Source organism: Aristolochia californica, unplaced genomic scaffold (assembly GCF_029961685.1).
Source record: "Aristolochia californica isolate CCGP_79_NKW_82.1479 unplaced genomic scaffold, dmAriCali1.0.hap1 SCAF_16, whole genome shotgun sequence".
NCBI classification, from domain to species: Eukaryota; Viridiplantae; Streptophyta; class Magnoliopsida; order Piperales; family Aristolochiaceae; genus Aristolochia; species Aristolochia californica.
Genome location: NW_027181837.1, coordinates 5,566,010 through 5,582,468, shown reverse-complemented (window position 1 = coordinate 5,582,468; position 16,459 = coordinate 5,566,010). Strand labels below are relative to the sequence as shown.

Genomic DNA, 16,459 nt, shown 5'->3' with positions numbered 1-16,459 from the left:
ATGGGCCTAAAGTGGAATGTCTCTTTCCTCTATTTGTCTTTCCTTCCACCATTAGTCCTAGTTTTCTTTTCCTTTCCTTTGCATGTAATGTTGTTGGTTTTGGACCTCAAATGTGGCATAAACGTCTAGGCCACCCAAACTCTGATGTACTTCAAAAATTATTTAATTATGGTGTATTGGGACAAAAATCATGTTATTCTCTTGTTCTTTCTTTTGAATGTCTATCATGCAAACTTGGCATAAGTAAAGCTCTACTTTTTCCTCATCATGCATCTCATGTCTTCCAATGTTTCGATATTATTTATACTGATGTTTGGGGGATTACACCTATTGTTTCTCATGCGCATTACAAGTACTTTGTCACCTTTCTTGATGACTGTAGTCAGTTTAATTGGGTTTACTTTCTACGGGCTAAGGCCGAAGTTTTTTTAGTATTTAAGCTTTTTTTTGCGCTTCTAGAGACTCAATTCTCTGCCAGTATCAAGGTCTTGTGCTCTGGTTCTGGCGGCGAATACATGTCTAATGAGTTTCATGACTTTCTTCAAAGGAAAGGGATCGTCTCTCAGCCCTCTTGTCCTTCGACTCCGCAACAAAATAGTTTTGCTGAGCAGAAAAACTGTCACCTTCTTGATGTGGTTAGAACCCTTTTACTTAAATCATCTGTTGCTTCTCGTTTTTGGTGTGAAATGTTTTTTACTTCGCTTTATTTGATCAATTGCTTACCTTCTCCTACATTACATCATGTTTCTCCCTTTGTTAAGTTGTTTGACCATTCTCCTTCATATTTTAATCTTTAGATATTTGGTTGTGTTTGTTTTGTGCATCTCCCTGCTCATGAACGACATAAACTTACAACCCAATCAGTTAAGTATGCTTTTCTTGGTTATGCTATACCTCAAAAGGGTTATGTATGTTATGATCCGCATGCTCATCGTATACGTGTTTCTCAGAATGTCGTTTTCTTTGAAAATCAATATTTCTTTCCATCTCATGTTGAGTTGTCATCTGTATCTTTATCTTTTTTGCCTTGCTTTGATGATTCTCCGACAATTGTGGAAAAGTTCAAACCTGGTTTTATGTATGGAAGATGTAGTAGACATGAGTCTGGTTCCACTTCCTCTGTGCCCCCTCCCGATCTTGTCCTGACACCTGCTCCTACTCCTGCTCCAACTTCCACCGCTCTTCGCCGGTCTACTCGCCCTTCTCGGCCTCCTCATTGGTATGATTTCTCCTCCATTATCTCTCTTGTGGCTACCTTATCCTATATTTTCATTCCCACTTATTACAAACAGGCCATGGAACATGAGTGTTGGCATAATGCAATGCAAACAGAACTTCGAGCTATTGAGGAGAATCACACTTGGGATATTGCTCTTGCCACCCTACAATTAAGCCTCTTGGGAGCAAATGATTTTTCTCTGTAAAACTTCGCTCTGATGGCTCTTTGGATCGGTAGAAAACTCGCCTAGTAGATCTGGGTAACAAATAGGAATATGGGATAGATTATGAAGATACATTTGCTCCTGTTGCCAAAATTATCACAATCCGGACTATCTTAGCTATTGCTGCTTCTTAGTCGTGGCAACTGCATTAGATGGATGTGAAAAACGCCTTTCTTCACGATGATTTTCACGAAGAGATCTACATGAAGCTTCCCTGTGGTATGACTACTTCTTCTCCTTGTGATGTCTGTAAACTAAGGCGTTTTCTACATGGACTCAACCAACCTCCCCGGGCTTGGTTTGAGAAGTTTCGCAGTACGCTTCTTACCTTCAGGTTTACACAAAGTCAGTATGATTCTTCTCTCTTCTTCCACAAGTCGACATTGGGTATAGTCCTTCTCTTGGTTTATGTGGATGATATTATCATTACTGGCACTGACTGTGGTTTGATTATTAAGGTTCAACAGCTGTTGCATGCCACTTTCCATATGAAAGATCTTGGCCATCTCACATACTTCTTAGGACTGGAAGTCCATCATCGAGCTAATGATATTTTCTTAAACCAGCATAAGTATATTCAAGATATTATTACCTTGGCTGGTTTGGAGGACACTTCTTCTATTGATACTCCGATGGAGGTCAATGTCAAATATAAGAAGGAAAGATGAAGGGGATCTTCTAGATGACCCTACTCTCTATAGGTACCTGATCTGATCGAGAGTCTCATCTACTTGACGACTACTCTCCCTGATATTTCCTATGTCGTTCATTAAGTTTGTCAGTTTATGTCTTCTCCTTGTCATCTCCATATTGCTGCAATTCGACGCATCATCTGCTATTTTCGAGGTTCTCCTACTCGTGTGTTATTCTTTCCTACAGGCTCCTCTCTTCAACTTATTGCTTATAGTGATGCTGATTGGTCTGGATGTTCGGATACATGTCGATCTACTACGGGTTGGTGTATATTTTTAGGTGATGCTTTAATTTCTTGGAGATGTAAGAAACAAGATCGTGTTTCTAAATCCTCTATTGAGGCCGAGTATCGTGCCATGTCTACTACTTGTTCTGAGATTGTATGACTACGCGGTCTTCTTGAGGAGTTTGAGTTCCCTTAGACTATTTCTACCTCTCTTCATGCTGATAGCATTAGTGCTATTCAGATTGCCACCAACCTTGTTTTCCATTAACGTACCAAACACATTGAGGTTGATTGTCATTCTATCCGAGATACCTTGGATAGTCGGGTGATCTCCTCTTTACATTTCTTCGGATCTCCAAGTGGCCGATGTCTTCACCAAAGCCAAGACTCGACAAGTGCATCAATTTTTGGTTGGAAAATTGTTATATCAAGTTGATTTGTATTTATGTATTTATGAATTATGATAAGGGGAGGGTATTATTGTAATTTCTTTTAGATTATGTGTAATGGGAGAAAATAAAGGGGGCATCGAAACAGAAACAGAAATCGAGCTCTTGATTTACCTTCGCTCCGAGAAATAAATTGACAATCACATCTAGATGCGTCAACTGTAGGACAATGAGAAACAAAGTTTTGCTGAAATTAAGAGAAAAATAGAATTAGAGTAACCTGTTCCTGTTCTTACGGGCCCAGGTAGTAGAATTAGAACTCCAGAAACTGATCCACAGCTTAAGAAAATCGCCAAATCATTGTAATCAATGGAGCCAGTATCAGAACATTATATTTGCTTTTGATATAACTATAAAAATACAACTTATTTGAGGCAATCCAGCAGAGGAGGGGCCTTACTGAAAAGCTTTAGTTAACAATTAACAGGAATCATGGTATAGGGTAGTAACAATGTACAATAGAATATTGACGAGAGCAATTACTCTACGCACTGAGATCCACGATCACCAAATCACGACCCGCTCAATTATGTACAGAAGGCGTTGAAGAGTATATAATTACGCTTTTGATGGCTAAACTTACCAAAGCATCCAGGACCCGCTCCCTACCTTAGTGCGCCTCTCTCCTGTAAAGTTATGACCATAGACAGCCAAGTAAACACACGTTGTATTCTAGTTATAGACAACCCTCCGAGCACAAAGTGGAGCAAACCTCTGCTTTCTGTTGATTGGGTGGAGCTCCCGTCTTCACTCTTTCCACCTTGACCCAAACATAACTCTCGAGAATCTGCTGGGAATTGAGTATAAGCTGACATTAGCTGCACATGAATCTCTTCCATCCGCCCTTGTTCCTCGTCGTCTCTGTCCATCTCAATAAGATCCTACCATATGCGATAATTGACAAATTAAAGAGGGAAGAGGCTTTTGGTAACAAGATTAGATCAATGAATAAGGTCTTTGGGTAGCTACCTGTGCAGAGATACTTTTGAATATGGGATGAAAGCGTTGTCTACAATATTCATTAAAAAGAAGCGTAAGTATGAGAAGTGGAATGGTGAATCCTGAAGCAATTGGAGACTTTTTTATGCTAAAGACACCAAGGGCTATAACTTGTGTCAGCGCCAGAGAGAAAACTGTTGTGTTATGCACAACTGGCCAAACCTGCCCTCCACTCTCATATTTTGAAATATAAACATTGAGAATCTGCAGAATGTAATTAAAGGTCTCATTAGGAAAAATTGTCAAGTATAAGTTAAATTCATAATGTTCCTCTCATGAAATTCATAGTTTACAACACCAATTGAGAAACTAAAATTGGAAAGAAATCACTGCATAAATATTTGAAGCAAAGCAAATATAATGAGAATCTAAGACATCCAACTGCTTCTAATACAGGGAGACCCATCATTACCAAGTCTCTCTCTCTCTCTCTCTCTCTCTCTCTCTCTCATAGCTACTTTCAACTATATAGGAAAAAAAAAAAGTCAAATGTGGAATCTCAGACTTCAACTCACGGAAAAGTGGACGTTTAATACACAACTCCAAATTTCTAGTTTCTCTATCCAAGCATCAGCTGGAATTGGTTTTGTCAGTCATGTTTCTCACCCTCAAAGAAATAGAAACCAATACCTTGAACTAAGAAACCCTCAATTGTGATACTTGATATGAAAAGTCAAATTAGGAAACTCCCAAATATGGCCATTGAGCCAAAGGCTCAATCTACAAGACCTCTGATCACCAGAAAAAATATTATTTTGTTATGTTATAGCTTCTCTAACAGTGCTTATGAGTGAAGCATGCTCCACACACAAAAAGTTCCACTCACAGAAAATATAGAGTCTATATATGAGTGCAAGAAAATAAAAAATGACATATTCATTATGAAAAAAGTAGAATACATTAAGTTGAGGAATACTAACTTGGTTACGATAGACAATGTATGCCAACAGGAAGTATACCAACAAGAATGGCAATATTAGAGGTGCTAAGATGGAACAAGTAAAACCAAGGAGCCCAAAAAGGAGCACTTTGGGAATCTCTGTGTGGTATGGAAAGGCCGGGATCAGATTTGGGTCATCTTTGCTTCTGAGTATAAATCTGTTGAATAAACTACAGATAAGAGCAAAGGGTTGCATAATTTCAGAGGCCAAACTTGTCCAACCTGATGCCAGGACATAAGTGGTGAAAAAGGTTGCCTGCAAATAGTTGAAAATGAAGTTCAGAAACCTAATTGGAAAAAAGAACTTATGATTATTTGATGTGTCATTTTTGGCACCAAATTTCACGGAGATTAACTTCAATAACAGGATAGCCATCAAAGGATAACTTTCTGCAGTGAAAGCAAATAAGCAACAATCTAATGCCTCTTAAATATGATGGAAACCAACTCACATTTTACACATGCCTACCTACATCTAGCAGAATGTCAAATGGGCACCCGGTTTTTTATATTTCAGTGGAAAATGTCACACTGTCTTCACAGTCCAGGCCACTGATCAAGAGTCCCAACACAGACCACCAAAGTGGGCTCCTACATCTATATTCATCTACTAAACTTAATTGTAAGACATTTTGAGCTATAAGCTGTGTGGTGTGAACATTGATCAGAGAAGCTTAGACTAACATTACATTTTTAATACATGAAAACAGACTTATGTCTTGGTAAAGTCAAACTCTGCCATAAAAAGTAAGCCTCATGAAATCACTCTTGGTATAATCTCCCATCTCCTATCCTAGATAATACAATTCATAAACAATAGGAATGCTCAGCTAGTAATCACCTGCCTTGGTACAGCTTTAGCTAACTGGGTAGGTATGTCCTTTGGACTAGAAATAACATTCAACTGGCTAATGACAGATCCAGATAAAACATTTACGAAGAAAACATTCCAGATTGTAAAGTACAAAACTTTGCAGCAAGCACTCATTTTCCTCCCACTTCTTGAAATACACCCTTCTACTGCTGAAAACAGCATCATCGTTGGGGGTACAGAATAAAGAAACAACAATAGAATGACACTTGGAAGGTACCCAGTAACCAGCTGATTCATAAGCTTCCTGCATAAATAAAATAAAGGAAAAGTTGCCTGTCACCTATCCCTCTAGAAAGCCAGAACAAATTTAATTTCTACTTAAAAACAGTAGTCACTGATAAGCCAACAAGGCCAAGAACGTACTTTTTTAGAATGCGTTTCAGAAACGGGAACATCTGCTGCAACTGTTCAAGTTGAGATAGACCTTGTACAAATGTAACCGGAATTAGAAACAGAAGCATAAAGACAATAGCCGCAAGAAGAGTTGCAATCCTGCGGATCCACAACTGCCTGTACGGGATGCAAAGGTTAGACCACTTCACATCATGAGGTTCTGGAGCAAGTTCAGTAACCCACAACATAGGATTTGGTGATTGAAGAACTTGAGCAGCAACAATGGCAGCATATCGGGTCTTGAAAAAAACAAAAGCAGCCGGACATTCCTGCACACCAAATTAAGATGAAATTAACATGACTCTCCTGTGTAAATGCAATAAAGGCAAAAAAGAAAACTATATAATATGATCCTAAAAATTACAACCTTCTCTCTTATAATAGATTCTGGGAGGTCAAAGCTGGGATTTCTGATCTCCTGAAGCTCATTTGAATACACAAAAGAACTCGAAGATCCTCCACAAACGCCACATCTAATTCTACTTGGCCGACATTTTTGGTCCCAAGGATCAGTCTTCATGTTCACAAGACTCTTATAGAACTTCTCCACATCATTCTGCACAGATTTTTTTTTATCAGAATAGACAAGTTATCTACCTCAAAACTATGACAAAGAACCAAACAAACTAAAACCTAAGTAGGAAGACCAACAGTTTCTTGAGGACTTTCATCCCAACACAGTAACAGTACTGGAGTTAAAGCAGAACAAGGGAAAAATACAAGCTGATCTTACACTCGTAGCATAGAACATCCAGTTGATATTCGATATTTTTATTGGTATCTATGCAATCAGATTCATTAGCCACCATAGTATATGAGATCACTTCAGATTGGAGATGCCCCAAATCAGATTCAATCCATTTTCCCCCCTAAAAGCACCCTCAATATGTCCTCAGGTATATGTAAACAACAACTACTCACTTCAAGAGATTTTATTATTAATTGTCTTCATGAATTTGACAAATGTTATAAGCCAAGCATTATCTGCATTTTTTAGATTTTCCAATATCTAGAGTGTCCATAGAATTTTGTTCTTGATTCTTTATAGAGGTGATAAAAAAGGGAAGTCAGAGAGGGAGTCTAGGAGAGAGACAAATGCCAACAACTTTTTGCTACTAACCTTTTTTTTAACAGGATATATAAAACCTAAAATTTGATGCTTTTATTGCCCTCAGAAGTTGGAAGTAAGTCCCAGATTGCCAGATTTTATGGAAACAGAGAGAGAGAGAGAGTCCATAGAAATCGGTTGAATAAGAATTCAGCACCATTCAGTACTGAGAAACTACAACCAACATACAATCATCATCACTCTTTAAAAAAAATGAGAATGCAAAATTTTACAGCAAAGGGGAAAAGAACACATTAACAATTTGTCATCAACAACATTATCATCAAATCCTTCTTCCAACAAGGCCAGACATGAGTTCATAGCCACAACTTTGATCCAAGGCACTTTAAACCTTGTGCAACTTTTTGTTGGTAGCATTGTCAAAAAGAGCCTTTGCTCATTTAAAAGACCATTTTTTGGTCATCAATTTAAACTCACTGGTATTAATTTTGTTTGTGGGCCATTTAGATTAGTAAATCTTAATTTTTTTAAAACCACACTTAGATCATTTAATAGGGGACAGATTCAAGGGTATTAGTGTACGGATCACTCAAAACACCCTTCTAATAGTTCAAATGATGATTTTGAAATCTCATATACCTTGCATATCCTTCTAGTGGTTTCATAAAGCCTTAAACCAATTAAAAGAAGCACATAAGAAACTTCACTTTCTCTGTATTAGTAAAAGTGCATGACAGTATCGTATAAAATTACATTAAATTAAATCATTTACATGCAGACAGCTTCTAATAGTAAAACATCTTATGTGGGTGAAAGTTACATTATTGTTTTAGGACTAAATTACCTTGGATCCAATTCAAAACCACTGACTCATCTCGCACCAGGAACACTTATCCCACATACTATGTTGTAGTATGACATCTCCTTGGTGTGCACTTCTAATTCTTATACCATACATTATGTGGTTAAATTCCCACATGTTTTTATTTCTTGCATATTTTGTCCTCGTGCATTGTTCTCAGCATTTTATAAATCAACATATTAAAACAAAGTATCTAAGTTAAAAAAATTAGTTTATAGATAGTATGCATACCAGTAGTTTTTGAACTTTTCCAGTTCGATAGACCATTAGATGTGACAAGTAACTTGATGCGTGATAGTTGGTGAAGAAACATTTCACTGATTCACTAAATGACCTATCTGTTGTAGCAGGTACAGAACGAACAAGAACTGAGAAATGACTAAGGTTTGGAGGTGACTGAGTAATATGAGCAAGCCTCATTTTTGCAATGCTCTTGTACTCCTGAAGCCACAGACACATTTATGAAAAAAGGAAACAGAGAACGTCATAAACATTAATTCATACAAATAGCTTCGTAGTGATGGAAAAAAAGGGACTTGGTGTAAGTAGATATCATATACTTACAAAGTACAGAAGAATGCAAGCAGAAAAAGAAATTATGTACAATGCAAGACAGTGGACCCAGAGCCTGCAACAAAAACATAGTATATTTGGTAAATACTAAAGGGAGTTTTTTTTTTTTTTATGAAATGTTAACTATACACACATACTACACCCCATTCCCTTGTTAGACTTGAACCCTATACCTTAAACTAGAAAACCCTCATGTTACCACTGAGCCAAACAAAAGAACAAGATTCAGAAATACTAAGTAAATAAATATTATTTTTATGTAAAAAACAACATTAGTGTATGCATACTTCTTTTTACTCAACTGATTCATCATGAATAGATCTTGACCTACCATCTCGATTCCTCGTTGACATTTTCAATGGTAAATACATCCAGAGACTCTGAAGGAATGACAACATGAACCATCTCTTGCCCATAATAATTGAGTGGGAGTACCGCAAAAATGCACACAACAGCAGCAATGGAGAATATCCTAATACTGCATAAGATTCATATCATCTTTAATTAGTTAATTTTTCAATTAAGAAGCAAAAACTGATTAGTGAAAGATGTTTTACAAAATGAACCTGAAACATGTAATCACATTTTTAATAATGCATTTCTTCATATCTTGAACAAGGAAATCAACAGTGAGATGTGTCATTTTATTTGATCTTGTGCATTCTGGTGAAAGAAAAAAGTAAGTGCATATGTGCCTTGGGAATTCACTACCCTTTCCTATTATAAACATGAATAGAAGCCAATGATATGCAATAGCAAGAGATGGTTGGAAACAGATCAAAGTATATGATCACCTGAAAACAAGTAATCTGAGAAATACAACAGCATCCAAACCAGCAATAGACAAGATCTCAGCTTCTGATGATTCCCATGCTTTCAGTATCCAGCTGGCAGATGGCACAAATCTCTCCAAATTGCATGTATCTATGTTTGGCATATGCATTTGAGCAAGTCTTCTGCCAAAGTATACAGCCGCATTTCCTGGCTGCTTTCTTAAGACAGAGTATAAGCACAATAGAACTGCACATAGGCCTATATTGATGCCTGCTGATGTTAGAAGCGCAGAGATATTCATCCCTGAGTGCTAAAAGGGAAACTTTTAGGCATCATTTAGAAGTTGTACTGCACACACAAATTAAACAGACAAGATTCAATAGACATCTATAAACCTGAAAATAAATGCAGAAGGATGCTAAACAAAAAGATTTAAGAAACACATAATAGTCCCCTTGCAGTAAATTTCTGATTATGCAACTGTATCTTCATTTGTGGGACATTGTAGTCCCAGAAGGTCAGAAGAGGTTCTATAAGTTGCTTCTTTCATTTTCATAGCTGGAAGTATTAGGTAACATTCTAATGCTTTAGCTTTCAAAATGCATACTACGCTACAAACCATGACTTCAAATTCGTTTTGAAATCCAAATCATTCTCATCTCTTTATGGACCACTCTCTCAATTGAATTAACAAACACAATGAAATTTTAGTTATTGGCACTAGCAGTGTCTACCATCCTGCGAGGCTACGTAGCTGGCTGTAATGTTACGAAAATTTCAAACTGTCAGAGAAGAAATTCCAACTGAACGAAAGGCTTGCAGATTCAAAGAATCCATCCAAACCACCAGTCATCGGATATTCTTACTTATTTGAGGTTCTAACAAAAAACACGCTTCGCGTTCTCCTCTCTTGTCTCTTCCATGAGTAACGGCAAAAAGCTAATTCCAACAAACTGGGAGAAGAGTGGCATTACCAACAGATTTGAAAGTATAAAATTAAATGTAAATAGAAACCACGGATAATATCTACATCTTCTGAATGCAAATATAAATCCAAAGACCGGTAAGAAATTGGAAAACGAAAAAAAAACATACTTAGAAAGAGAAAAAAGAGCGAAGCCCGTCCATGTTCAGTCTGTTCGATAGCAACGTGAACGACAATCGAGAAACCAGAAACTTTAACCAAAATTTGAAATGAATCCTTCCGCGGAATCAATCGAACATAACATTACTCTTCAAAGACATGCAATGTAGAAGCAAGGAAGGAGAATCGAACTCGAGGAGAACCTAAAAATAATCCAATAGAACACTCTAAACAAATTAACTTGAACGAGATAAATCAAACCCTAGCGCTCGAGAAGGAGAGACCCGTCGTGCAGAGCCTAGAAGCAACGAGGCCGGAGGACATCGCCCGGAACAGAGAAGAGAGGAGGATCTGGGACGTGCCACGTGATATGCTCCCATTGGCAAAACACCGCCGCGTTGGTCGGGGACGCCACTTGGCGGAAATGCAGTGCGTAAGTCTGGTTGGACAGGACCAACCGTCTAACTGACGTGTTGTGTGGGCCCCAAAGGACACCTTCTCCACGTCGCTTTGCATGCTGCTTGTATGGCTGTCATTAATAAAGTAATCATCTAATAGAATATTTTAAAGTGAGAAGCGAATGAGAAGCTTAAAGCGATTTAGTTTTAAGAGTGCTAGTTTTCGGCCGACCTGTACCAACTTGCGGTGCTTTTATGACCTCAAAAGCTTTTTTCTCCCGACTCAAATATTATAACTTACATTTTATTTTTTTTTGTATATATTATTTCGATTATAATGTATTTATATTATATTTTTATATGTACATTTTATTTATTTTTTATAACTTTAGTAGCTTTTAAATCTAAAAAAAACTAATTATTGCACTAGAAGTGAAGAATTACTATTTTAAAGGAATAAATTTATCTAAAAAAAATTAATTTATATTTAATGGGGCAATTATGTACTATTCCTACTCGGAGGAGCAAAATTGCGGGGTCCTTCCATGAGAAACGGGAGAGTCGCTTCCAAGCCTTGCCTGACTTGCGAACCAAGCGCGGCCCTCCCGTTCATGCATCTTTACCCAACTTTTCGGCAAATCGGACGGCTCGGATGCAGTTTTAGTCACACGATTCGGTCTGTCTTACCGCTGAAAGTTCCACGTTTTTGTGAATGGGTTTTTCAGGAGGGAAGAAAGCGCGGTGGACGTCCACGTGCATGGGTGTTGGAGTTCCCGAGACTTCATCAAGCGGAGCGGTTTGATTTTCTTCTTTCTGTTTTTTTTCTCTTCGCTCTCGCTTTCGACAAATCACCTGCGTCCCGTAAAGCTGGAGAGGGTGAACTCACACTTGACCTTCCTTCTCGACGCTCTGTTCCTCTGATTTCATGTGTGTAGACCAGGTTTGAACAGTGTAATTTTTCTCGTGTAAAGACGAACCACTGGTTGTTCTTCCCAGTATGAGGATCCTCTCGTTCTTCGAGCGTTCTGCTCGAACCTTTCGACAGTCGTCTCCTTATTCTAGGTTCCTTGTGCTATTCGCCGTAAGGTAATTTTTTTTTTCTTCTAGTTATGTTTTTTTATCTGTTGGTTTAATGCGTCCTTGCAGAGTTGTTTTTTTTCTGTTGATCTGAACTGCATTATCGGTGAAGAGAAGCTGAATTTCGAATTTCTCTAGTTTAGTGTTTTTGTTTTCTACTTTTGAATTGAAACATTCGAGGAATGAATACAGATTGAGATGAAAGACTCATCCATTTGATGTGTCGATGACGCTGCAGCTCACTTGTCTTGATGTCCCATTGGATATAGAAAATATCTTTAAATAAACCGTTAATTGTTTTCGTTGGATACTTCGATTCATTTTTTATTATGTGGCATTTTTTCTTTTTTACTTTTTTTTTTTTTATCGTGGTTATTGCAGTACTGGTGGAGGGCTTGGCCTTGTGGCATATTCTGATGCAAAATCAGACCATCCTTCGGTAGCTAGAGAAAAAAAGAAGGTCGTTGTGCTTGGAACCGGATGGGCAGGCACGAGTTTCTTGAAAAATCTGGACTGTACCAAGTATGACGTTCAGGTGGTATCACCTCGAAATTATTTTATGTTTACTCCTTTGTTACCTAGTGTGACCTGTGGTACTGTAGAAGCTCGAAGCATCATTGAACCAGTTCGAAGAATTGTTAATAAGGTAATGCATCTTCCGGATTAAGTGAAGAGCAGCTTCTGGCTTCAGCCTCTCTCATTGTTTTCTACTACTGTACAGAAAAATGGAGATATCAAAATTTGGGAATCTGAGTGCCTCAAGATCGATCCCAAAAATAAGAAGATTCATTGTCGCTCCAATCACGATGTTCATGTTGAGGGAAGGAATGAATTTTCTGTTGATTATGACTACTTGGTCGTTGCAATTGGAGCCCGAGCAAATACATTTAATACTCCAGGTGTAACTGAGCATTGCCATTTTCTGAAGGTATTCAGTTTTCAATTTTTTTTTTCTCAAGACAATGTGAAAAGTAAAAACTCTGTTTCGCGAATTGTCAATTAAGATCCTGTACTATCCTAACTTGAAAGGAGAGCTCTGCTGCTGTAATAGGTCCTGTAATCAGGATTTGCATGAGTTTATGTTATGTTTGGTTGATGCTAAGCGATCGCATCTGATCATCTGGTCCTGTAATCAAAACAGAGTAAGTCCTACTATGATAGGCTCAATTGTGTTGTGTGTTGGTCAGTTAGCCTATATTTGTTGGATAGTGATGCCAAACTCATTGAGAAATTGAAGGCAGTTCTCAAAACTACTTGTTTTTCTATTTGATTTCAAAAATCAATCCATTGATGTGTGTCCTTTAAACTAGAGCCTTTTCCCTGGTTCAATGAGTTACTTAAAAAAACTAAGTGAGGTCATTTACCATTGTTCCAATTGTTGACAAAAGAAAACTTGGTGGGGGAAGTGTCTGTTGGTCAGTTAGTCCATATTTACCAGAATGCAATTCTAAACTCCTGAGAAGCAAATTGTTCGAACCAATTGCCCTGTTTCTGTATCTGTGTGAAGAAGCAAACCACTGATTTGGATCATTTGCATGGGTTCTGACTCTTAACTAACTTAATCAATTGTAATTCATGAATGATGATATGCCTTGGTGAGAACATCTTTCCCCTTCAATACCTGGTGCACATTTTTTTCTTCCTTTTCTGGATACACTGTTATGATGATAATTAGGTGTTTGAGGAAGTGCCTTTAATGTTATGTAGGAAGTAGAAGATGCTTTGAGGATCCGTAGGAGTGTCATGGATTGCTTTGAGCGTGCCAGCCTTCCAGACGTATCTGATGAGGAGAGGAGGGAGAAGCTAAACTTTGTAATTGTTGGTGGTGGACCTACTGGTGTGGAATTTGCTGCAGAGTTGCTTGACTTTTTTAATGAAGATTTAGTTAAGTGGTACCCAGCGCTTCGAGATCTGGCGAGAATATCGGTTATTGAGGCCGGGGATCATATTTTGAGCATGTAAGGAGAATTATGACATTCTTGTTACAGGTCTTTTTAGCTTCCTGGCTATTGTTAGTCTTTCCTATTGCTATGAATGGGTCATTACTTCTATGCAATACCTGAGTTAGTGTCTTACTAAAGTTGAACAACTAGCTTCTCTCATTGTATGATTTTAAGAATAGGTTTTATGATAGTTGTGTCTTGTCCTGTTGTTGCAAGGTACTCTACTATCTATCTTCTTAATTTAGATTTTCCCTAATTCTTTTGAAGTTCTTTCTTGTAGGTTTGATAAAAGAATCACTTCATTTGCAGAAGAAAAGTTCCACAGAGATGGTATTGACTTGAAAACTGGATATATGGTTGTTAGTGTATCTGATAAAGACATCACAATGAAGGAAAGACAGAATGGAGTGGTTCATTCACTTCCTTATGGAATGGTTGTCTGGTCAACTGGTATTGCTACTCGTCCTATTATATTGGATTTAATGAAGGAAATTGGTCAGGTATGTTGTTGTTGAACTACTCTTTTGCTTCTCAGTTCCAGTGATTGTGAAATTCTATCATCATGGGAATTTGCTTCCTTAATAGTTCATATATATTTCCAAACATGCAGGCTAATAGACGTGTTTTAGGAACAGATGAATGGTTACGTGTGGAGGGGTGTGAAAATGTGTATGCTCTTGGTGATTGTGCCACAATACAACAACGTAAAGTCATGGTATCTCACCTCTTTGACACTTATTTTGAGGACTACCAGTGTAATTGTTGAAGAGAATCATTTGGAAATAAATTAAATGATGTAATTTTTCCTCTAATGTTTAATCTTGGACATCTTGCAGGAAGATATTACTGCTATATTTAATATTGCAGACAGAGACAAATCTGGTACTTTGACTGCTAATGAAGTAAAAGATGTTCTAGATGGCATCTGTGAGAGGTATCCTCAAATGGAGATTTATATGAAGCAGAAGCAAGTCAGTGATCTCGTGGATCTCCTGTATGGTCCCAATAGTAAGCATGGAACAAAAGAACTGAATATTGAAGAGTTCAAGGCAGCACTAGCTGAAGTTGACTCTAAAATGAAGTGCCTTCCTGCAACAGCTCAGGTGATTCTAGATTCAGTTCTTATTGGTGATTGGATTTCTTTCTGTTTGTGGCTTACAGGATATGAAAAAGACCATTCATTTTTCTGTCTTTTATGACATTTACTCTTCAGGTTGCTGCTCAACAAGGAACTTATCTTGCTAAGTGCTTCAATAAGATGGAAGAAAAAGAACATGATCCTGAAGGTCCTCCTCGAATTAGGGGAACTGGTCGCCATCGATTTCGTCCATTTCGGTATGCCTTAACTTTGCTCTAATTGTTTTTAGTGCACCCTGAGGAAAAGTGATAGTGAATTCGAATTCACTCTATCTTACCCAAAATCGTTAGTGCGCATCCACGAGAGAAAGTGAAAGTGAATAAACTATGTAATTCACTTTCACTCGCCCTCTCTCTCGATGCTCTCTACATCCCTCTCGCCCCAGCAGGAGAGGGATGATATTCAAATTGTTTGACCATTCATGTTTTCTTTTATCTTTTATCTTGTTTTTTTATATAACCCTGTAACATTTGGTGCCTACTGATTTCAGGTATAAACATCTGGGCCAATTTGCTCCATTGGGAGGAGAGCAAGCAGCCGCCGAGCTTCCTGGCGACTGGATTTCAATAGGTCACAGCACACAGTGGCTCTGGTATTCAGTGTATGCAAGGTAATTATCCCTTTGTCTTTTTTCCCTGTACGAGCTCCTGACCCTGCTTAAGGTTAGTTTTTAATGCTTTGACACTTTAGAATCTGAAACTCTGAAATCACTGGCCTTTCTTTTCTTCAATTCAGCAAGCAAGTCAGTTGGCGCAATAGGATGCTAGTGATATCTGATTGGATGAAGCGGTTTATTTTCGGAAGGGACTCCAGTCGCATCTGAAATAGAAGCCCCTGCAAATGGTTACTGAGTGAAGTCTCTACTTCTACCCATCTGATGGTGTACTTTCATTTATTCAATTTTGTATTTTGTTTTGTTCAAAACAAAAATATGATAAAATTCTTTTTTTTCAGTTTTCCAATTCAGTATGAAGGATGAACATTCACTTATTTCATTCATTTCTTAATAAGAATGTTACATGTTCTTCTATTTGTAGTTCACTTGCCATCTTATTCTGTTCCTAGTGAAAGGTGCATAATTGCCTATGAGATAATTACAATTGTTTTCGATCACTGACGTTAGTAGACGAGGAAATCACTCCAAGGTTAATTACCAAGCTTATAAACATCAGGGCCCATCTCCAAATTCCAAGTAAACTAATTGATCCAAATACTTGATAAAGTACTCAACTCATATAAAAAAATTCTCTCCATAGAGCGATCTCTACACTTTAAACAACACCACATCTAAATATAAATTTTCTTTCAACCCCAGTGCTTGAATGGATCTTCTTCCCTAATCTCGCCTCCTCTTGTTATGAAATATCAAACACCAAACATAACCCCTATCTTCTCTCCTTAGTCTTTCTCTTGAGGGTAGACATGGGTTAGGTTAAAAATAGAATAGGACTCGAACTGATCCAACCTAATTTTGATGAGGACGGATTTTCTTCATGACCCCTTGGGTCGGGACGATGCAGATATG

At 37.8% G+C, this 16,459-nt stretch overlaps 2 protein-coding genes across 2 annotated transcripts; one reads left to right on the top strand and one right to left on the bottom strand.

Annotated features, from left to right (window-relative positions):
• Positions 1 to 3,415: 3,415 nt before the first annotated feature.
• Positions 3,416 to 9,595, bottom strand: LOC137953943 (CSC1-like protein RXW8). The gene is made up of 10 exons (XM_068801506.1): positions 9,315 to 9,595; positions 8,852 to 8,998; positions 8,512 to 8,575; positions 8,179 to 8,388; positions 6,384 to 6,572; positions 5,987 to 6,285; positions 5,591 to 5,867; positions 4,730 to 5,005; positions 3,780 to 4,013; positions 3,416 to 3,691 (listed from the first exon to the last, which is right to left on the bottom strand). The coding sequence occupies exons 1-10, from the start codon at positions 9,593 to 9,595 to the stop codon at positions 3,416 to 3,418; spliced, it is 2,253 nt and encodes a 750-aa protein (XP_068657607.1).
• A 2,178-nt stretch (positions 9,596 to 11,773) lies between these two features.
• Positions 11,774 to 15,757, top strand: LOC137953801 (external alternative NAD(P)H-ubiquinone oxidoreductase B2, mitochondrial-like). Its single transcript, XM_068801314.1, has 10 exons — positions 11,774 to 11,862; positions 12,235 to 12,499; positions 12,575 to 12,781; positions 13,561 to 13,811; positions 14,077 to 14,296; positions 14,407 to 14,511; positions 14,633 to 14,899; positions 15,010 to 15,131; positions 15,425 to 15,544; positions 15,670 to 15,757. Exons 1-10 carry the CDS (start codon positions 11,774 to 11,776, stop codon positions 15,755 to 15,757), a joined length of 1,734 nt encoding a protein of 577 aa, XP_068657415.1.
• The last annotated feature ends 702 nt before the right edge of the window (positions 15,758 to 16,459 follow it).